Source organism: Mustelus asterias, chromosome 16 (genome assembly GCF_964213995.1).
Source record: "Mustelus asterias chromosome 16, sMusAst1.hap1.1, whole genome shotgun sequence".
In the NCBI taxonomy this organism is placed as follows: domain Eukaryota; kingdom Metazoa; phylum Chordata; class Chondrichthyes; order Carcharhiniformes; family Triakidae; genus Mustelus; species Mustelus asterias.
Window position 1 is genome coordinate 7,782,978 of NC_135816.1, and position 24,014 is coordinate 7,806,991.

The window sequence follows — 24,014 nt, forward strand, 5'->3', positions numbered from 1 at the left end:
TGCCAGAGGTAGTAGTAGAGGCGGGTACAATTTTGTCTTTTAAAAAGCATTTAGATATTTACATGGGTACGATGGGTATAGAGGGATCTGCGCCAAATGCGGGCAATTGATATTAACTGGAGGCAGGTTGCTAGCGGAGTGCCGCAGGGATCGGTGCTTGGTCCTCTGCTCTTTGTGATTTTTATTAATGACTTAGAGGAGGGGGCTGAAGGGTGGATCAGTAAATTTGCTGATGACACCAAGATTGGTGGAGTAGTGGATGAGGTGGAGGGCTGTTGTAGGCTGCAAAGAGACATAGATAGGATGCAAAGCTGGGCTGAAAAATGGCAAATGGAGTTTAACCCTGATAAATGTGAGGTGATTCATTTTGGTAGGACTAATTTAAATGTGGATTACAGGGTCAAAGGTAGGGTTCTGAAGACTGTGGAGGAACAGAGAGATCTTGGGGTCCATATCCACAGATCTCTAAAGGTTGCCACTCAAGTGGATAGAGCTGTGAAGAAGGCATATAGTGTGTTAGCTTTTATTAACAGGGGGTTGGAGTTTAAGAGCCGTGGGGTTATGCTGCAACTGTACAGGACCTTGGTGAGACCACATTTGGAATATTGCGTGCAGTTCTGGTCACCTCACTATAAGAAGGATGTGGAAGCGCTGGAAAGAGTGCAGAGGAGATTTACCAGGATGCTGCCTGGTTTGGAGTGTCGGTCTTATGAGGAAAGGTTGAGGGAGCTGGGGCTGTTCTCTCTGGAGCGGAGGAGATTGAGGGGAGACTTAATAGAGGTTTATAAAATGATGAAGGAGATAGATCGAGTGAACGTTCAAAGACTATTTCCTCGGGTGGATGGAGCTATTACAAGGGGGCATAACTATAGGGTTCATGGTGGGAGATATAGGAAGGATATCAGAGGTAGGTTCTTCACGCAGAGAGTGGTTGGGGTGTGGAATGGACTGCCTGCAGTGATAGTGGAGTCAGACACTTTAGGAACATTTAAGCGGTTATTGGATAGGCACATGGAGCACACCAGGATGGTAGGGAGTGGGATAGCTTGATCTTGGTTTCAGATGAAGGTCGGCACAACATCGTGGGCCGAAGGGCCTGTTCTGTGCTGTACTGTTCTATGTTCTATGTTCTATGTTCTAACTTAGGGGATTTTTAAAGAAAAGGGCGGCATGGACAAGTTGGGCCGAAGAGCCTGTTTCCATGCTGTACAGCTCTATGACTCTAATTGTCCCACCATAACGTTTTTACTCCCAGCCTACCTTAGCCAACTCCTCCCTCATCCGTTTATAGTCTCCTTTGTTTAAGCACAAGACACTGGTATTGGATGTTACCTTCTCACGCTCCATCTGTATTTTAAATTCAGCCATACTGTGATACCAATATTATATTACACCAATGATAATTATCAGTATCATGTTAGTGGATCCTGGCAGTCTTTCGTTCAATTTTACTTTCCTGCAATCAAGTTATCACGGAAACTTTACTTTTTATTATGTTGGAGCTTTCCCGCACCAAGACGTCCTTCAATAGTCTTAAATTGTCCTTTCCAATCAGGTGCTAATCCAAAAGAAATTGTTGAGATTAATGCATTTTCGCTTTGGATATAAAAAATACATCTGAGCAGCAATTGGGCAGACGAAGGACAGTTAGTGTTAGGAATGATTTGGCTCTACAGTGTTGCCTCCAATCTTGCACCCAGTTAACAAACCTAAACTGCGGGTCACAGGTAGCGTTTTAATATGAAATATTGCACTGATGCAATGGGTTAATCTGCGGAAATTAAAATTGAGTGAGGCACGTTGTGAATAAAATACGATTCATTCTGCGTTTAAACTCAGCTAAGCCTGACATCTGACTGTTGCCTCATGACACTGCTTGCAAATAAAAGCGTTGTTATTCTGCAATGCCAACAGCATTCTGCCCCAAAATTTCACCAACCAAGTTCAAATTATTCCGTATTACTTGCACTTCTTCCACAATTTAACACAAAATATTGGAAGAAATGTGCGTCACAAAAACAAATTTGAAGCAGAACGTTACACCGAGTGCAACGAACAATGACGCAATACTTTCAAATTCATCCTTCGATAACTTAAATCCATTCCGTGATAACGTAATTGCAGGAAAGTAAATTTGCAGGAAAGACTGTCAGAAACCATGAACATTAAATGATATTGATCATTATCATTGGTGTAATATAACATGTTCTTCTTTTCAGCAATTGCTGTCGCCGCAATTGGGTATTTACATGTAACTTCACTCTCCTACAAATGCGTAACAGCTTTGCATGCGTTAATGCAGCAATATGAAGCTTTCACGTGTGAGGGCACTTTCTTGGATTGCAATTACACCATTTAAAGATTTATAAATAATTGATTTGTGAATTATTTGGAACGCAGTCTTACGATTACCGTTCTTTTCAATCCAAAAGGTGTCTGTTGGGCGATCATTCTCTTAGCACTGACTTCAAAACTTCCTTCCTCTCTATTTTCATCAAAATTTCTCTCCATCAAAAGTGCTGCACGTTTGTTTAGCGCTCTTATAATTTCCTTTTCCTAAACTTAAAGCATCTCTCCCCTCACACGTTCTGCTCTCCATTTTGGCGCATTCTAATCCAACCCAATTACAGGCAGAACCTCATTTTTTAAAAATTTTCATTCGTGGGACAAGGGCGTCGCAGGCTGGCCAGCATTTATTGGCCATCCCTCGTTGCCCTTGAGATGGTGGTGGTGAGCTGCCTTCCTGAATGACATGACTATTTCACTCCCTTCCCTGTTGCAGTTCGCTGAAACATAACGTTGGCGTCTTCCAACCATTATTTGAATCATCTCACCTTTTCACTTGAACTTACCTATAACTTCCCATGTCTCGACGCCTGAAGGTCTCAATACAAAACACGAACTGTGTCTTGTTGGAGGTAAACAAAAGGGCAGAAGTAACAATAGACGTTCAGATGTTCAATCTTAACACCAATTACTGTCAAGTAGGCAAAGATAAAATATTGTGCTACAATACTTAAGGGGAGGTCTGCATTTAGAAATCAATCTAAAAAAAAAAATTACGGGCTCCTCACCTCACTCTGTATAGTGCTCTTGTAGTTTGAATTCTGGATAAGTCCTTCATTTCCATCCGTGAGAGGAATCTTGCCTGAATTTTGCATGTTAGGTAACGTCGCCTGTCTCTTGGCCGTACCTGAAGTTGAATAGCTCTCATACCGAAACCTTTGTGAAAGCGGATCGCCCCCAAATACTTCGACATAGTTTGGAACTATTTCAATATTTCTGCTGGCTTTCTGAATTCCATTCAGCGAAGTTCGTGGTAGGAAACAACAACACGTGTCCTGACAATCATTCTGAGCAGAAAACTGGATTCTGTTTCTATGTACCTTGACGGCTAGTATAATTAAAACGACAAGAAAAATAGATGATGTTATCCCTAACGTTACGACTATGTAAAGGCTAACGTCAGTAAAGGAATTAGGATCTTCGGACAAACTGCTCGCATCAGAAATCATTTCCCGATCACCCTCTGCCAGTGATAAGATGATTGTCATTGTAGCGGAAAGCGGTGGTGAACCGTTGTCTTTTGCAGCGACGACCAACATTTGTTTTGAAACATCTTTGCTCCCAATGCCTCGGATTGTCCAGACTTCACCTGTATCAGGTGAAATGGTAAAAAGTCCATGGTCTGTGCTTTGCAGAATCTGGTAAGAGAGGCGTGAATTCTGACCAGAGTCGGCATCTGTGGCCGATATTTTAGCAACCAGATAGCCTGGTTCTGCGAAACGAGATACAGTCTCTGTTACTGGAGATCCATAGTCAGGCAATGGATGCACGATGACAGGAGCATTGTCATTCTGATCAAGGATAACTACCTCGACAGTGACATTACTGGAGAGCGATGGGACTCCACAGTCCCTAACCTGAACTTGCACCTGAAAACTTTTGAGTCTTTCGTAGTCAAAAGATTTTTGAGAAAATATGGTTCCCTTTTCTGACTGGATGTGGACGTAACTAAATACTGACTCATCCTGTACTCGCGTCGGTTGTATGGAATAGTTTAGTCGAGAGTTCTGGTGTAAATCTGGATCAAAAGCTCTCACTGAAAATAAAGACGTTCCAATAACATTGTTCTCCATTACATAAGCTGTATATAAAGATCGTGAAAAGCGTGGTGCGTTGTCGTTTTTATCCGAAATCTCCACCAGGATGACTTTCTGTGAGATGAGAGGAGGAGATCCGGAATCACTGCACACAACTGTGACTTCGTACCTGGAGACATTTTCCCGGTCAAGTCCCTGTTTTGTACGCAATGTTAAGTACTTCTTGGAGGATGTATCCAGTCGAAAGGGAAAGCTTTCTGCGACTTTACATTCTACCCGCCCATTTTCTCCTGAATCTTTGTCTGTTGCACTGATCAGAGCTACAACTGTCCCGGGAATAGAGTTCTCAGGAACTGGACTGAACAGTGTAGCTATAGTCACCTCTGGTGCATTGTCATTTACATCCACAATCTGAACCAATATATGACAATAAGATGGTATTGAGACTGGTCCCTTATCCATTGCTTGTACATTGATATCAATCAGACTGTTCTCTTCATAATTTAAATTTCTCCCTACTCTGATTTCACCAGTTTTGGAATCCACAGTAAAAAAATCCAGGACTTTTGCAGAGGTATGGCGACTGAATGAGTACACTATTTCTCCATTAGAACCATCGTCTGCATCGGTGGCATTTAATTTTATCACCAGTGTTCCTGTGGGTGTGCTTTCCAAGAGACTGACCCTATAAACTGTCTGGGAGAAGACAGGCGCGTTATCATTGACATCTTGGGCAACGATTAATATTTCTGCAGTTCCGGATCGCACAGGGACGCCGCCGTCTTTGGCAACCAGCACTAACCTGTGATTTGATATCTTTTCTCTATCCAGTGTTCTTTCCAAAACTAGCACCGGCATGTCTTCATTTCCATTTCGGCTTTCAACATTTAAAGCGAAATATTCGTTTGCAGATAGCTCATAAAATTGCAGCGTGTTGGTTCCTACGTCCGGGTCGTGAGCGCACTCAAGTGGATAGCGTGTCCCCGGTGCCGCCACTTCGGAGACTTCCAGGCGGAACTGAGCTTTTGGAAATGTCGGAGTGTTATCATTTACATCCAGAATCTCCACTTCGACATCATAGAGACTGAAAGGGTTTTCGATCACCGTTTCTAAAGACAAGACACACTTTGCACTCGACCCACACAGCTCTTCTCTGTCAATCTCTTTGCTCACAAATAAATTACCGTCGTTCAAATTTACGTCGAAATATTCTTTTGTCGGACCAGGCATAATCCGAAAACTGCGAACTCCGAGCTCTTTCAGGTCTAAATCCAAATCCTTTGCGATATTCCCAACAAAGGCGCCCAGTTGCAGCCCTTCAGGAATGGAATAATGAATCTGGCAAGAAATGAGATCCCAGAAGGAGAATGCACAGTACAACAGTGACCATTTTAACAGCCAGTGTCGTTTAGAATATCTCATTTCCAGCACAAAGCATCCCAATTGTTTCAGCGCGAGAGCTCAGTTCGATAAATCATTCGGATGAAGCCACTGATGTATTATTTTCCTTGCGGAAGGAGCAGACTTCCCGAAATACCTGTCGTTTTAAACGTCTGAAAATCGCTTCCGTGTCGATCTTTTCGCGAATAATCACCGTTTAGTTTCGAATGCAAAATCGCTGACAATGCTGTGGGCCCGACCTTCAACATTTAACTGCCTCTGCGCAATGTTGGACGGGAAGGGAAGGGGACAGTCCGGATCGCCAGGCAAATTGCAGCTGTTCATTGGTGGATAGCACCTAATCAGCTCCAGCCAATCAGGCATCTGCTTAGCTCTTAAAGCTGTAATGTCTTGGAAAATCATTGACATTCATATTTATGGTTGTTCAATCAAAAATGTAATTGTTCATTATTTTCATGTTTTAATGGATTGCAGGGTTTTACTTTATAGACAGCAAAATACTGCAGGTGCTGGAACCTGAAACAAAAACAAAAAATGCTGGAAAATCTCAGTAGGTCTGAAACATCTGTGGCAGGAGAACAGAGCTGACGTTTCTCGCCTGGATGACACTTCGTCAGAGCTGGTCTTTACTTATCTGTTAATAACAGTCGAAAGCTCCTACCATTATCCAACAAATCCTCAAATACTACATAAAATGGATAGCATGCTTAATAGGCGAGCTGCTGTCAACTCCTTAAATTTGCTGCTGAAAGCTCAGACAAATGCATCAAAAATTCAACTAAATAATGTTTTCAACTCTTGTTGGATCATATTCTTTTTCCCAATATGTTTTTCCATATTAGTACACATCAATATATAGCCTATATCACTGCACGAAGCTACGTAAAAAGTGCTTCCGAATTAAGGAGGCTTTTCAGAATCATAACTATGCTGTTTAAAGCTAAGATCAAAAACTTCAACTTTAAACTTGGTGACAACACATTATTAATGTACACTTGTTGCAATCGGTGTGCCAAGTCCTTGCACTATAACATGCTGTTGTGATGAAGATTTCCCTTTACTAAATAATAATGACGATGTGGAAAAAAGCTGGCAAGTAGGTATTGCAACAAATGTTGATGTATACCGAATAGTAAAGTTAGGATTTAGCATTTTAGAACAGGACAACCCTGGAACGTTCTCGAGCAAAACATATGACTTCTGTGAAAATGACGCTTTTAAGACTGGCCTCGTTAGATTTATGTTAGGTAAAGAAGATTGGGCTAATTTGAGTAAATGCAGTTTAATTACCGATGACTCAAAACCCAATTGAAAGCAAAGTAAGCTCAAGGATCTGAATGGCCCAATATTGTTTCTATCAACCTAACTCAAACAATATACCAGATGCGTGTACGCCGAAAACACTGTCTTTCCGTTGGAACCGTTGTTGAAGCCAAAAGCGATTAGTTTGATGACTAGAGCTCGGCTGCACTTCTTTTCCAATAGACCGGCATTATAAGCCAATTGATAAAACATAAACACCTTGTCCTTTGCACGCTATACTGCGATTCACATCTAGCTGTCAGGCACAAAACAGCTTAATGTCTTTCAAGCATATCACTATCTTTGTCGAGTCCGGCTACGTTTTACGCCGATTACTTTACTTGATCCAAGGTGTTGTCTAGCGCAAAGATAGACAACATTCCAACGCTATTTTTGGCCTGTTTGTCTGGGATGAAATATTCCAGAAGAAGCTGGTATGGAGTTTCTTCCAACAACTGGACCAATCATGTTCTCAAGGGAGAGGAGCTTATCTTTCGTAACCAACAGGTAGACTCTCACATTGAACTGAAATGTTGGAAAATTCCCAACATATATGTCAAATATCCACCGAGAAAAGAGTGAGGCAGCTCACATTCGCACTCTTTTAATGGAATAGCCAATTGATGTGCAATACGTCAGAGACGTTTCATTGTTTAAACGCCATTCGGTTGCGAAATATCTAGTTCATTAGCGACCGCAACATTCACAAGGAATGAATCCAGTCGCGACTTTTCAAGAGTAACCACCACATCCATGAACTAAATAGCAGCAAAGAAGCGGAACCCACATAAGTTATCACTTTAACGTGTTACATTTCCTTTAAAAAGCCTTCCAAAAGTTTGACAATGTCGTCATCAGTCAGCTACATTTCCCTCATACTTCGGCTGATACAATAATTTAAATGCGGACTATCATGTCATCATGAGCTCTGTGCCTCTGATGATGCCAACCTCCCCCCCTCCCCATCCCCTCTCCCGCCCCCCCTGCCCCCGCCTCCCCCTCCCCCCTGCCCCACCCCCGGCTCATGGATTTGAGTGAATAATGTTTCGCACCGTGCTTCATTGTTTTGTGGAGTTGTTCCAGTGACATGATAGGCTATCCTTCATTTTCTACTCAACGAGCACATGATTTCAGAATCGTATGAATTTCTGGCGCAGTGATCCACATTTTACGTGACATTGTGAGGTTTCTTGATTAGTCAGCTCCTAATCGTCGGCTTCCCACATCATATGCCATGGACAATTTCGGTGAAAATTCTTAAGTTTCCAGGGTTCCGAATCGGGTGTGATTCTTATCTTCAGCACTTTTGGAGATCTACATTAATTTGTCAGGGCATGGTTTTATCTATCATTATTGCTGCTTCCCTTCGGACACTACTGCCACGATTTGGCGGAAGAAAGGGAGCTAGCGGTAGTGTTCGTCAGATGCATCTCAGCGCGCAATCCAGTTACACGTCAAGAAGTTTTATTGCGCAATGTCTGCCCATTACAACCTTCAATGTCCCTCAATGTTTGAATGCTAAGCCGAATATTTCTACTACTTTCTCTAAATCATTATATTTATACACGGAAATGCCGTACGCAACAACACACAGCTCGCCATTGAATTATGTAATATACCAAGCAGTGCGTGATTGCAAGCTCGTTGCCATGATCTCCATTACATTTCAGCATGCCTTTATTAAAGTAAACTTCCAAATTTAACCAACTGAATTACAACTGGCCGGCCTTGTCATCCCTTTTCCTGCTTTGTTGTCTGGTAACCAAAAACATAGGCATATTGTTCTGAGGTTGTCTCTTACCGCATTGCCGTATTCTTTAAGAAAACTATTTAAGTAAATTATTAGAGAATAGATGGCACAGCGAATTAACCTGTTGTGCTTTAGGATATAGATATAGAGGTTAATGGATTTTCCCTGTGCCTCAGAGGTTTCCATGGAATTCATAGAATCCCTGCAGTACTGAAGGGGTCCATTCTATCCATCAAGTCCGACACTCAGAAAGAACACTCTCCCTCGGCCCACCCCCGCCCTATCCCCATAACCTTGCTCATTGATCATCTTTGGATAATTAAAGGGCAAATTAGCATGGCCAATGCACCTTTAGACTGTGGGATGAAATCGGAGCCCCCGAGGGAAACCCACGCAATCAAGGGGAGAATGTGCAAACCCCACGGAGCCTCCCGAGGTCCGAATCGAACCCAGGTTCCTGGCGCTGTGAAGCAGCAGTGCTCGCTGCCATGTCGCCCCATTTTATGTGAATTAAGCTCGACTGCCATCCCTTCCATAAACATTCACTCTCGCCACCAACAACACGAAGGTCCCCTCTAAGCCACTTACCACCCTGACTTGCATATATATCGCCGTTCTTGCGCTGTCGCTAGGTTAAAATCCTGGAACTCCGAACGTAACGGCACGTTGGGTGTACCAGACCTCATGGTGTACAGTGGTTCAAGAAGGAAGCTCAGCACCACCTTCGAAAGGACATTTAAGAAAGGGCAATGAATGCTCGCCGTGCCAGCGAAGCCACATTCCTTGAATAAATTACAAATAACATAGTTGTAAATTGGCGCAATTCCACTGCACAGAGCTGCCTCCGTTCTGGTACTTATTTGACGACCTTACACCAGAGGGACCAAAGCTACTGTATTAACATTAAATACCACACAGGTACTTTGAATGTGAGGTTGAATTACTTGGGCAAATCTACGCAAACATAAATTATGAACTTCACTCGGTAGTTAAGCTGTGCTATGTGTGCCCCATGATTGTTTCACAACGGGCATTACTTAAACTGTAAACATTCTCTAAACCGAACATCACTATGCTGTCAGAACGAAGATTTAGCGATGAGTTTAAAATAACATAATAGTTCCTTCATTACTTCCACAAGGGAGACGCTCAAACATTTGCAACAATCTTCAGGCTAAGGTGCCGAATGTGTGATCCGTCTCCGTCTCCTCATGGGGTCATCAGCATCACAGATGCCTGTGTTTCGTCAGTTCAATTCTCTCCATGTGATGTTGAGAAATGGCTGAAGTCACTGGAAACTGCAAAGGCTCTGAATTTGGCAATATTCTGGCAATAGTACTGGCGTCCAAAACGTGCTGCACCTCCAGCCAAGCTGTTCCTAAACAGCTACAATACTGGCATTCAACTAACAATGTGGAACGTTTTCCAGACATGTCTTGTACACAGAAAGGAGGAGAAATCCAACCCAGCCAATCCCCGCCCCATCAATCCATACGCGATCATCAATAACCTAATGGAAGGGATAATCAACAGCGCTATCAAGTCATATTTCTTGCCAACAACCTGCTTAACGATTGTTAGTTCCAGTTCCACAAGGGCCACAAAGCTTCTGACCTCATTTTAGCTTTGCTTGAAACATCGACAGAAGCACTGAGTTCCAGAGGTGAAATGATTTTGACTGCCCTTGACATAGTGGCAGCCTGAAGCAAAGTGTGAGATTCCCAGCTTGGGTCACTGTCTGTGTGGAGTTTGCACATTATCCTCGTGTCTGCGTGGATTTCCTCCGGGTGCTCTGGTTTCCTCCCACAGTCCAAAGATGTGCGGGTTCGGTTGATTGGCCATGCTAAAAAATAATTGCCCTTCGTGTCCTGAGATGCGTAGGTTAGAAGGATTCGTGGGTAAATATGTAGGGATATGGGGGTAGGGCCTGGGTGGGATTGTGGTCGGTGCAGACTCGATGGGCCGAATGGCCTCTTTCTGTACTGTAGGGTTTCTATGATTTCTATGATTTCATTAAGGAGCCATAGCAAATGAAAACTGTCCATTGTTTTTTGGAGGCCAATTACCTCAGCATCTGGACATCACTGCAGGAGTTCCTCAGTGTAATGTTCCAGGCCCAACCATCTTCAGATGCTTCATCAATGACATTCATTCCATCATAAGGTCAGGAGTAGGGATGTTTGCTGATGACTGCACAATGTTCAGCATCATTCGAAACTCCCCAATTTTGAAGTAGTCCATGTCCAAATGCAAGAAGGCCTGTTCAATATCTAGACTTGGGTTAACAAGTGGCAAGTAAAACACAAATTCCAGGCAATGTGCATATCCAGGAGAGTGTCAGATCATCACCCCTTGTCATTCATTGGCATTACCATCGCTGAATCCCCCACGGTCAACATCCTAGGCGTTGCCATTAACAGGAAACTGATCTGGACTCGCCTTATAAATACTATGGCTACAAGTATACGTCAGAGGCTAGTCATCCGGCAGCAAATAACTCACCTCCTGACTTCCCAAAGTCTGTCCACAGTCCACCAGGCACAAGTCAGGAGTGTATTAGAATACTCCACTCTTGCCTTTATGAATGCAGCTCCAACAACAGTCCAGAAGTTTGACACTATCCAGATCATTGCTGTCTGCTTGATTGAAACCTCACCGCCAACCATTCATCCCCTCTACCATGGATGCCCAATGGCCGCCGTGTGTACATCTGCAAGATGAATTGAAGGAATCTGCCAACCCGCGTTCAACAAAATCTTTCAACCCAACGCCATCACCATCTACTAGGACAAAGATAGCTGGCGCTTGGAAACATCGCCACCTGAACATTCCCTCCAAGTCACTCACCATGGTGACTTGCAAATATATCAATTTTCAGAAAACGCAGGAAAGCTAAAATATGTTGACACATACTAATGTATAAGGGCAAACAGATTCTTCGAAGGAAAGCAATGTTTAGGCCCAAGAACTGTATCTGATAACGATAGTTCTCTTAATATTGGCCACAAACCTTCCTCCCTTGTTTATACCCTCTCTACGGTTGTACGTTAGATAGCAAAATAAATTTAGAGTGAGACGTTTCACATGGTTATTGGCGGTTTGAGTGATTAGCTTAATTGAGCAGATGCAATTTAATATGGGCAAGTGCTAGGTGATGCATTTTGGAAGTAAGCTTGATGGACCACTGTGCTTCATTGTTTCAGGTCTTCTTCCCAGCGAGAGTGAAGGAAAGGCAATATAACTCCAGTCTGGATGCCGAAAGACTTGAAAGTGAAATCCCACATGGTGGTGTTCCCACGTATACACTATCCTTCTACTTCTTTGTGTTTGGAGGATGCTGTGTAAGACGTCTTGGTGAGTTACTCAGTGCGTCTTGTAGATGGTATGCACTGCTGCCATTGTGCGTCAATGGTGAAGTGAATGCATGTTTGGAGATGGGGTGCTTTGTCCTGGGTCATGTCAAACTTCCTTATTGTTTTTCAATCTGTACTAATCAAGGGTAGGGAGAGTGTGGCATTATGCTTCTGCCTTGTGCCTTGTAGATTGTGGAAAGCCTTTGGGAAATCATGAGATACGCGTTACAAAGAACAAAGAACAAAGAACAATACAGCACAGGAACAGGCCCTTCGGCCCTCCAAGCCCGTGCCGCTCCCTGGCCCAAACTAGCCCATTCTTTTGTATCCCTCCATTCCCACTCCGTTCATATGGTTATCTAGATAAGTCTTACACGTTCCCAGTGTGTCCGCCTCCACCACCTTGCCTGGCAGCGCATTCCAGGCCCCCACCACCCTCTGTGTAAAATATGTCCTTCTGATATCTGTGTTAAACCTCCCCCCATTCACCTTGAACCTATGACCCCTCGTGAACGTCAACACCGACCTGGGGAAAAGCTTCCCAACGTTCACCCTATCTATGCCTTTCATAATTTTATACACCTCTATTAAGTCTCCCCTCATCCTCCGTCTTTCCAGGGAGAACAACCCCAGTTTACCAAATCTCTCCTCATAACTAAGCCCCTCCATACCAGGCAACATCCTGGTAAACCTCCTCTGTACTCTCTCCAAAGCCTCCACGTCTTTCTGGTAGTTTGGCGACCAGAATTGGACGCAGTATTCCAAATGCGGCCGAACCAACGTTCTATACATCTGCAACATCAGACCCCAACTTTTATACTCTATGCCCCGTCCTATAAAGGCAAGCATGTCATATGCCTTCTTCACCACCTTCTCCACCTGTGACGTCACCTTCAAGGATCTGTGGACTTGCACACCCAGGTCCCTCTGCGTATCTACACCCTTTAAGGTTCTGCCATTTATCGTATAGCTCCTCCCTACATTATTTCTACCAAAATGCATCACTTCGCATTCATCAGGATTGAACTCCATCTGCTATTTCTTTGCCCAAATTTCCAGCCTATCTATATCCTTCTGTAGCCTCTGACAATGCTCCTCACTATCTGCAAGTCCTGCCAATTTTGTGTCGTCCGCAAACTTCCTGATCACCCCAGTTACACCTTCTTCCAGATCGTTTATATAAATCACAAACAGCAGAGGTCCCAATACAGAGCCCTGTGGAACACCACTAGTCACAGGCCTCCAGCCGGAAAAAGACCCTTCCACTACCACCTTCTGTCTTCTGTAACCAAAGCAGTTCTCCACCCATCTAGCCACCTCCCCCTTTATCCCATGAGATCCAACCTTTTTCACCAGCCTACCATGAGGGACTTTGTCAAACGCTTTACTAAAGTCCATATAGACGACATCCACGGCCCTTCCCTCGTCAACCATTCTCGTCACTTATTCAAAAAACTCCACCAGGTTAATGAGGTATGACCTCCCTCTCACAAAATCATGCTGACTATCGTTAATGAGTTTATTCCTTTCTAAATGCGCATACATCCTATCTCTAAGAATCTTCTCCAACAACTTGTTGCATTCGAGCCCCTAACCTTTTGTAGTAGCCATGGTATTTATATGGCCAGTCCAGTTAAACTTTTGATTAATGGTAACCCACAAATGTTCTAAATGATAGCTGTTCGAAATGACAAGAAACGAGGAAATATAGATGAATAGCTCGATTTTGGTCTGGAAATACAGAAATCATGAAAGGTTTGTGGAGAGTACTAAAATGATTTAAATAATAATGGTGTGTTCTGACTGGAGCTGATGTTAATGTTAAACAAGCCAGGTCTCATATCAACATCTGTCTCAGTCGATTGCAATCTGTTTCTTTCGTATTGTCGGACTGAGGAGGGATAGCTACTGAGCAACGAAAACCCTGTGAACTCCAATGATGACGTTTACACGAACACACTGATGAGGTTTTTCAAAGACAGTTGCGCACAATAAATTGCTTTCCAGGATAAAAATTCGCCAGGCCTAAGTTTCAGTTATTTTCTTCAGTTAGCACTTTTTCACAGCCAAAACAGAGGATACATCAATGGGAAGTCCCTCACAATACCTCCCCCCAGCTAAAAAAAACTGTTCTCATTCGTATTGCCACTTTTAATAGTCGCTTCTCATTGTCTTCACAAATCCCTTTAAACTTAAGCTCCCCACATGTTCTGCTTTTGATTCTATTTCACATCAATCCAGTTTAAAATGGCTGCTTCTGTTTACTGACTAATCTTCATTAGGATGCAAATGGTCTTTGGCGCTGTCGACGTCCGTTGAAATGTGATAGCCACACATCAATTTCAACACTTAACTCCAAATTGAAATTTCAAATCTATTCTGTTTACCTGCAAAATTAACCCACCATAAGGCCTCATTACAAATGCAGAGAGGTAGCACCTGTACTCTTTCGTCCTGAGACTCCATAGAGAATTTGACGTCAAATAACCTCTCCGATGATTAACACACATACACAGAATAGATACAGGACCACAGAAATATGAAAATATACATATATCATGTTGGGGGTGTTGGCATTTATCTAAACATGGCTGAAAGACGAAGGGGAGGCAGTTATGTTTCAGTGGTAGAGAGCCCTCGTTAAACCCAATCTTAAAATTGTGTCAACTGTGAGGCACCGTACCATCTTCAGCTGCTTTATTTTTCACTTTGGCTCTGCCATAAGGCCAGGGGGTAACACGCTTGCTGATGATGGCACAGAGTTCTGTAGCATTGCCAAATTAGATACTGAGGTAGACCACGTTCGCAGGCAGAAAGACGTCCTCAGCATTTATAATTGAACTGATTGGTGGCAAATAGCAATTTTTCCAAGCAATTGCTCCAGACAATAACTATAATCAGCAACAGATAATCTAACTATTTGCCCTTGACATTCAACGACATTACCACCGCTGAGCTCACCACCATCAACATCCTGGGGGTTAACATTCACCAGACAGTTAACTGAGCCAGCCACATAAATACGCAGTTAAAAAAGCAAATCAAAGGCTCAGAATTCCTTGGAGAATGACTCACCTCATGATTCCCCAAACACCCCACAAGCCTGTCCTGGACACAAGGCAGGAGTGTGGTGCAACGCTTTGCAATTGCCTGGTTGGCTGCAGCTTCATTAACACTCAGCAAGCTCGGCACCATCCAGGTCAAAGCAGCTATGATTCTATCCATCAACATATAGATTCCCTCCCACGACAGCGGTGTACAGAAGCAGCAATGTACACCATCTACCAGATGCATTGCAGCCAATCTCCAAATGCCATTCGACACATGCTTCAAGCAAACGATCACTGTCATCCACAAGTACAAGTGTAGATGGTGTAAACGAACACCAGCAGCTGGAGTCTCATCTCACACTCTAACAACATTGCGCACGTACCTACAGCACATGGGCTGCCGTATTTCAAGAAAGCAAGTCACCACCAACTTCTCAAGGACAATTAAGGATGGGTAGCAATATGTCGCCCTTGCCAGAGACGTTCATATTCGATGAATGAATAAAAGATGCAGCATAGATACATCACAATGAAAATTATTTTAGCTTGTAAGAACAGGTTTTATAATCTAGACTTTTATTCAATTGCATGAAGCAAATGAAGGAATGAACTAATTAAAACTTTAAGGATGATTAAGGGATGATCAGCGACAACTATCTCCACGGGTGAGGAATTCCAGAACAACAGGGCCCAAACTGAGAATTAGAGCTCGATTGTTTTGGAATGATCCCGCTGTTTAAGGGGCATACAGATTTGAACTTCTGTGTCCGAAGCTGACATTGGCAGCTGGGGCCAATTGAACGTATCACAATAAATTCGAAATACCTATGCTCTGTGAATCTTAAGGAATATGGAACCAAGGCGAGTGAGATAGAATTAAGATGTAGACCCGCCATGATCTAGTTGAAAGGCGGTATGCGTTTGAGGTGCTGAATGGCCACCTCTTGTTAATATGCTCATCGTAACGTTTCTGTCAACGTTCTCCATAGTACTGGAACACAATATTCATCTACTTCCCTGCTTCTTCTCAAGTTCAGGTATAAAACTGCGACACGTTCTTCTTTCTGAATTCAGACCAATTGCTTCATTTTGGTCATGCAGAACCTCAAAGAGTGAAACATTCTTTCAGCCCCTTTGCTGCTGAAATCTGCGATAACCCAATTGTGGTGCCCTTTACGCCAATTTTTGACTTCTCTCAACTTCATGATTTCCACTTTGCTGCTAAATTACATCATGACCCTTGACACTTCTGCTAGACTTCTCAATTGAAATAGTGCCTTGACGAGACATAATTATTAAAGGTAGAAATAGCAAAATAGGTTCAGATGCATGATAATTGATACATCTACCATTTCTCTGCAGCATCTGCTTAAAGTCGGGCGATTGGTTTTCCAGTATTTCAACGGGTGCCTGAAAAAAAGAAATTCAAAATATTTTTGTTATCAGAAGTGCCTCACCTCATTATTTCTGGAGTTCCGGATGTTTACATTCCGGAAAGGTTCGTCATTCCCATTCGGTACGTTTGTTTTGCATACAGATGACCCGTACATGTCAAGGAACTTTGTATCCTTCTTAACTGTACCTGAGGTCGAACAAGTGTCATAGCGGAAGCTTTGAGAAAGTGGATCGCCCCCAAAAACTTCGACGTAGTTCGGACCAAGTTCAAGATTTCTGCTGGCTTTTTGAATTCCATTCAGGTCTTCGAAACAGCAACACGTGTCCAGGTAACCGATATGGACTCCAAAACGATTCCTGTTTTTATGAACCTTAATGGCGAGGATAATTAAAATGATGAGGAAAACAGATGATGTTATCCCTAAAGATATAACCAAGTAAAGGCTGACATGATTAAAGGAACCTGGATCTTCAAACAAACTGGTCACATCAGAAAGCATTTCCGTATCACCCTCTGTCAGTGATAAGATGATTGTCATTGTGGCTGAAAGCGGAGGTGAACCGTTGTCTTTTGCAGCAATAACCAACCTTTGCCTCGTGGCATCTTTGCTCATAATGCCTCGGATGGTCCAGATTTCACCTGTATCTGGTGAAATGGTAAAAAGTCCCTGGTCAGTAGCCTGACGAATCTCGTAAGTGAGGCGTGCGTTCTGACCAGAGTCGGCATCTGTGGCCGACACCTTGGCAACTAGATAGCCTGGTTCTGCAAAACGAGATACAATCTCTGTTACTGTAGATCCATATTCTGGCAATGGATGTACGATGACAGGAGCATTATCATTCTGATCAAGGATTACCAACTCTACTGTGACGGTGCTGGATAGTGACGGGACTCCAGAGTCCGTAACCTGAACTTCAAACTGAAAACTTTTGATTCTTTCGTAGTCAAAAGACCTTTGAGAAATTATAGTTCCCTTTTCTGATTGGATGTGGACGTAACTAAATACTGACTCGTCCTGTACCTGTGTTGATTGAATGGAATAGTTTAGTCGAGAGTTCTGTTTTAAATCTGGATCAAAAGCTGTCACTGAAAATATAGACGTTCCAATAACGTTGTTCTCCATCACATAAGCTGTATATAAAGGTCGCGAAAAGCGTGGCGCATTGTCATTTACATCCGAAACCTCCACCAGGATGACTTTCTGTGAGGTGAGAGGTGGGGATCCTGAATCACTGCACATAACTGTGACTTCATACCTGGAGACATTTTCACGATCAAGTCCCTGTTTTGTACGCAATGTTAAGTATTTCTTAGATGATGAATCCAGTTGAAAGGGAACGTTTTCTGCGACTTTACATTCCACCTGCCCATTTTCTCCTGAATCTTTGTCTGTTGCACTGATTAGAGCCACAACTGTCCCGGACACTGAGTCTTCGTTAACTGGACTGAACAACGTAGAAACAGTCACCTCTGGGACGTTATCATTGATATCCACAACATGAACCAGCACAAGGCAATAAGCAGGGACTGCATAAGGTCCCTTGTCCGTTGCTTGCACATTAATCTCAAAAAGCTTGTTCTCCTCATAGTTTAAATTGCCCCTGATTCTGATTTCTCCAGTTTTAGAATCCAGACTGAACAACTCCCGCACTCTAACCGCTGTGTGACTCGTGAAAGAATAAATAATCTCACCGTTCAAACCATCGTCCAAGTCAGTGGCATTTAGTTTGATCACCAATGTCCCTCTGGTTATATTTTCGGAAAGGCTGACGTTGCAAACTGGTTTGGCGAACACCGGCGTGTTGTCGTTCGCATCTTGTACACTGATTATTATCTCAGCCGTTCCTGACCGCGGAGGGATTCCTGCGTCTTTGGCAATCAAGCGTAACCTGTGATGTGCTACTTTTTCTCTATCCAGTGACCTTTTCAAAACTAATACTGGCATATCTTCATTCGCATTTCGACTCTCAACATTCAAGACAAAATTCTCGTCTGTTAGTAGCCGGTATGACTGCAGGGAGTTGGTTCCTACGTCTGGATCGTGCGCAGAATCAAGTGGATACCGGGTTCCTGGTGCGGCCGCCTCGGAGATTTCAAGGCGGAATTGATTTTTAGGAAATGTCGGAGCATTGTCGTTTACATCCAGAATCTCCACTTCAACATCGTGCAGAGTGAAAGGGTTTTCTATCACTGTTTGTAAAGATAACAGGCACGCCGCAGTCGGTCCGCAGAGATTTTCTCTGTCAATCTTTTCCTTCACAAATAAATTACCATTGTTCATATTTACTTCGAAATATTGTTTTTTGTGACCAGGCACAATCCGAAAGCTGCGAGCTTTGAGCTCCTTCAGGTCTAAACCCAAATCCTCTGCGATATTCCCAACAAAGGCCCCCAGTTGTAGCTCTTCAAGTATTGAATAGCGAACCTCCCCAGATATTTGATCGAAAACCCACATACAGTATAACAGCGACCATCTGAATTGCCAAAATCGTTTATAATATATCATTTCCAGCACAAATCATCCCAGTTGCCTCAGCCCGAATGCTTGGTCACGCCGAAATATTTTTAAAGTCTATTTTCCAGTGAAGGATTATATCAAAATATCAGCAGATTTAAAATTATGGGTATTACCGCTCACGGACCATCTTATTTCTGTGAAAAATCGCCCCTTGTTTGTGTTCCAGCCGCTAACCAAGCTGCCGGGTCCGCTGTTCATCTGTGCCTGGACGAGCGCAGTGGTGAATGGGATGGGAAGGGGGCCAGCCAGGATCTCCAGACACATTGCAACATCTGATTGGCGGATGTGACAGAATCACATCCAACCAATAAGGCTCGCGAGCAGTTCTTAAAGCTGGAATGACGAGAGAACTGATTATGCCGATTTCGCATTTATGGTTGTTCAATCAAAATTGCAACGAGGCACTCTTTTTTCTCAAATGCCAGAATGGCATTTGTCAACTAATAAATCATTTCATATCAGCTCACAGTTTTACATAATTGCGTTGAGATGAGCAGAAACCCGTTAATTACGAAACTTTGGAGGTGCTGTTGAAATCTAAATTATAATTCATCAAATCCTATTAAATTTCGTTATTGGCAACTCTACTCCAATTTGTAGTAAACGCAATTTTAATGCCGACATGTTGGAACTGACATCAGTATTTTACACGCCCGATTTGAGATAATGACTTCCTTTTACCACTGAGCAATAATGCAGCGAGGACGGACTAGTCAGCAATGATGTTTATGAAGAAGGAACAAAGAACAAAGAACAAAGAACAGTACAACACAGGAAAAGGCCCTTCGGCCCACCAAGTGTGTGCCGACACAAATGCCTCTACAGTCGGAAATTTTCTTGCCTCTACGTGGTCCATATCCCTCTGTTCCCTGCCTATTCATGTATCTATCCAGATGCCACTTAAACGTCGTTTTAGAATCTGCTTCCACCGCCTCCTCCGGCTGCGCGTTCCAGGCATTCACCAGCTTCTGTGTGAAAAAGTTGCCCCTTTCATCTCTTTTAAACTTTCCCGCGCTCGCTTTCAACCTAAGTCCCCGAGTAGTTGACTTTTCGACCCTGGGAAAAAGACTCTGACTATCCACTCTATCCAAGCCTGTCATAATCTTGTAAACCTCTATCAGGCCAAGTACAACCACCCCACCCCCTTATCCTCCAAGGCTCCAAAAAAAAACAATCCATATTTGATCAACCTCCAAGGCAGGCAATACTCTAGGAGGTGATGGCTTATTGGTATTATCGCTAGACCATTAATTCAGAAAGTCAGCTAATGTTCTGGGAACCCGGGTTCGAGTCCCACCACAGCAGATGCGGTATTACAACGACAGAGCATGCTTTACTTCTTCGAATGAAAGACAGCAGTTTGACCGTGCGTATGAAATACTCATACAATGCGGAGTTAAACGATGTTTTCACGCAGCATTTGAAGACAATCTGATCACGATAATTTCCTGATGCCCCTTGACGCCACATCATTCCCCACTTATATTCAGGTGTGAGTTCTGATGTTTGGACAATTTCATCACCAATAGAATCTTTGGCCTCGATTTGAGGTGTCGAAATCTTACTGAGTGGAAGGATCTGGTTTTTGTACTGTTTGCTCAGAGTCGCTGATTCATGCTGCGATGTGCCAGTAATATAGGGATGGGAGCCAGACAGATAGTGTTGGTTTGGCAAGTCGCAAAGCTGTGTTAACCTGTGTTTAATGCTCCCTCCACCCACATTGTCTGTATCTTTAAGACCTGGTTGGCTGTAGGGATTCGCATTCTAATCAGTATTCTGTAACTTGATTTTGTGTCTGTGCCCTGTTTGAGAGCACATTTCCACTCCATCTGACGAAGGAGCAGCGCTCCGAAAGCTAATGGTATTTGCTACCAAATAAACCTGTTGGACTTTAACCTGGCATTGTTAAAACAGTTACTGAAGTCGCAAAGCACCAGTGGACTTCAGCTCGATATTTTCCCCATACTAGCATTCTGAAACTTCTGGCAATAAAGTTTATGTCAGGACTTTCCCCTTAAAATTTCGTTCTAATAAGACCGTAAGACGATAAGATATAGGAACAGGAGTAGGCCATTCGGCCACTTGAGCCTACTCTGCCAATTAATAGGATCAGGGCTGGCATTCCTTGCATCCACTTTCCTGCCCTTTTCCCATAAGCCCTGATTCTCTTACCGATCAAAGATATATCTATCCCAGCGTTAAGAAACATAGAAACATAGAAAAACTACAGCACAAAACAGGCCCCTCGGCCCCACAAGTTGTGCCGAACATATCCCTACCTTTTAGGCCTACCTCCCACCCTCCATCCTATTAAGTCCCATTCACTCATCCAGGAGTCTCTTAAAAGACCCTATTGAGTTTGCCTCCACCACCACTGACGGCAGCCGATTCCACTCGCCCACCACCCTCTGTGTGAAAAACTTCTCCCCAAACATTTCCTCTGTACCTACCCCCCAGCACCTTAAACCTGTGTCCTCTCGTAGCAGCCATTTCCACCCTGGGAAAAAGCCTCTGAAAGTCCACCCTATTTATGCCTCTCAACATCTTATATACCTCTATTAGGTCTCCTCTCATCCTACGTCTCTCCAGGGAGAAAAGACGAGCTCCCTCAGCCTATCCTCATAAGGCATGCCACTCAATCCAGGTAACATCCTTGTAAATCTCCTCTGCACCCTTTCAATCTTTTCCACATCCTTCCTGTAATGAGGCGACCAGAACTGAACACAGTACTCCAAGTGGGGTCTGACGAGGGTCTTATATAGCTGCATCATTATCCCCGGACTACTAAACTCAATCCCTCGATTGATAAAGGCCAGCACACCATACGCCTTCTTAACCACCTCCTCCACCTGCGGGGCCGATTTTAGAGTCCTATGGACCCGGACCCCAAGGTCCTTCTGATCCTCTGCAGTATGAAGAGTCTTTCCTTTTATATTGTACTCCTTCATCCCATTTGACCTGCCAAAATGGACCACTACGCATTTATCTGGGTTGAAGTCCATCTGCCACTTGTCCACCCAGTCTTGCATCCTATCTATGTCCCTCTGTAACTTCTGACATCCCTCCAGACTATCCACAACCCCACCAACCTTCGTGTCGTCGGCAAACTTACCAACCCATCCCTCCACTTCCTCATCCAGGTCATTTATGAAAATGACAAACAGCCAGGGTTCCAGAACAGACCCCTGGGGCACACCACTGGTGACCGAACTCCATTTAGAAAAAGACCCATCTATACACACTCTCTGCCTCCTTTGGGCAAGCCAGCTCTGGATCCACAGGGCAGCAGGCCCTTGGATCCCATGCCCTCTCACTTTTTCTAGAAGCCTTGCATGGGAGACCTTATCGAATAGACTAGACTCAGTCCCCACAGATTTCTGTTGCAAGGAGTTCCAAAAACTCACAACTCTCTTAGTGAAGAAATTCCTCCTCATCTCAGTCTTAAATTCGTGCCTTTTTACTCTGAAACTATGCCCTCTGGTCCTTGACTCTCCCATGAGGGGGAACATCATCTGGCATTTGCACTGTTAAGCTCCTTATGAATCCTATATGTTTTAAAGTGATCACCTCGCATTCTTCTGAATTCAAATGAATAGTGTCCCAACCTATTTAACCATTCTTCAAAAGACAATCCCTCCATACTGAGGATTATCCTGGTGAACGTTTCTTGAACTGTCCCCAATGAGATAATGTGCAGCAAGACTTCCCTACTCTTATACTACAACCTCCTTGACAGATTTACAGATGCAGCAAGACTTCCCTACTCTTATACTACAACCTTCTTGAAATAAGCGTCAACATTCCACTCGCCTTCCTGCACCTTTGTGCTCTTTCCGTGTTTCGTGCACAAGTACCTCGAAATCTCCGTGTTGTCGTTTTCTGCAGATTTCTCCATTTAAATAATACACTGTTATTTTGCTTTCCTTGCAAATTGAAGAAGTTCACATTTTTCCATGTGATGCTCCGTTTGCCAGTATTTGCCAACTTACTTAACCTATTGATATCTGTATGTAAACTGTTCGTATCTCTGTCGCATTTTGCCTTTCCATCTATTTTGTGTCATCTGAAAATTTGGCTGCCAGACATTTGCTTCCTTCCTCCAAGTAAATAAAAGATATTATAAACAGTTGCAATCCGAGCACTGGTCCCTCTGAAACCCCACTGATTAGAGGTTGCAACCTGAAAAAGAATCTCTTATCTGCACTCGCTGCTTCCTTCCCATTAACCAAATCTCTATGCATGTCAAAATACTACCTCCAACACGATGGGTTCTTATCTTAAGATGGGTTCAGTACAGTGGTACAGTGGTTAGCACTGCTGCCTCACAGCGCCAGGGACACGGGTTCAATTCCGGCCTTGGGTCACAATGTGAAGACTGCATATTCTCCCCATGTCTGCGTGGGTTTCCTCCGGGTGCACTGGTTTCCTCCCACTGTCCAAAGATGTGCAGGTTGGGTGGATTGGCGATGCTAAATTGACATTAGTGTCCGGGGGATTAGCTAAAGTAAATATGTAGGTTTACGAGAATGAGGCTTGGATGGGATTGTCGTCGCTGCAGACTTGATGGGCTGAATGGCCTCCTTCTGCACTGTAGAGATTTTATGATTAACTTAACTTCTTGTAATGTACCTTGTTGAACGTCTTTTGCAAGTCCAAATACAACTTGTTCACCATGTAGCCACTCTGGTCCAGACTGCCTCAAAACACTCCAATAAATTAGTCAGAACCATTTCCCTTTCATGAAGCCATGTTGATTCAGTTTGTTTAGATTATGATTTCCCAAATGTGCTGCTATCACTTCCTCAGCAGTTCAAAAACCTGTTCTTCTGTGAAGCGATTACTTCTATCAATTCCTCCAAGGCATTGGATTCAGACTAACAAGCATCACAGCCCATTCAATATCTCGTCGTGCGAAATAGCTAAAGTGGGTCATTGCAAACTCGAGCCTAGATTTCATGTTCATTTTAGTAAAACAACAAAATCTCAGATTTAAACAATTAGATAGGAGAGGCGTTGGCAAAGCGGCATTGCCACTGACTAGTAGTGAATTAATGCATTATAATGCTCTCGTGATGTGAGCCCAAATCTCACGATGGTGCAATTTGAATTCAATAAACATCTGAAATTAAAGGTCTAATAAT

The 24,014-nt window shown here is 43.4% G+C and overlaps 1 protein-coding gene and 1 pseudogene across 1 annotated transcript in view; both read right to left on the reverse strand.

The window, feature by feature from the left end:
- The window catches only part of LOC144505587 (uncharacterized), a 285,648-nt gene that overhangs the window by 255,995 nt on the left and 5,639 nt on the right, over positions 1–24,014 (reverse strand). Inside the window, exon 2 of the mRNA XM_078231707.1 lies at positions 16,417–18,873. Within this exon, the coding sequence (XP_078087833.1) occupies positions 16,417–18,873 (2,457 nt within the window). The remainder of the gene's footprint in view (positions 1–16,416; positions 18,874–24,014) is intronic.
- Positions 3,060–5,528, reverse strand: LOC144505561 (protocadherin alpha-C2 pseudogene; annotated as a pseudogene).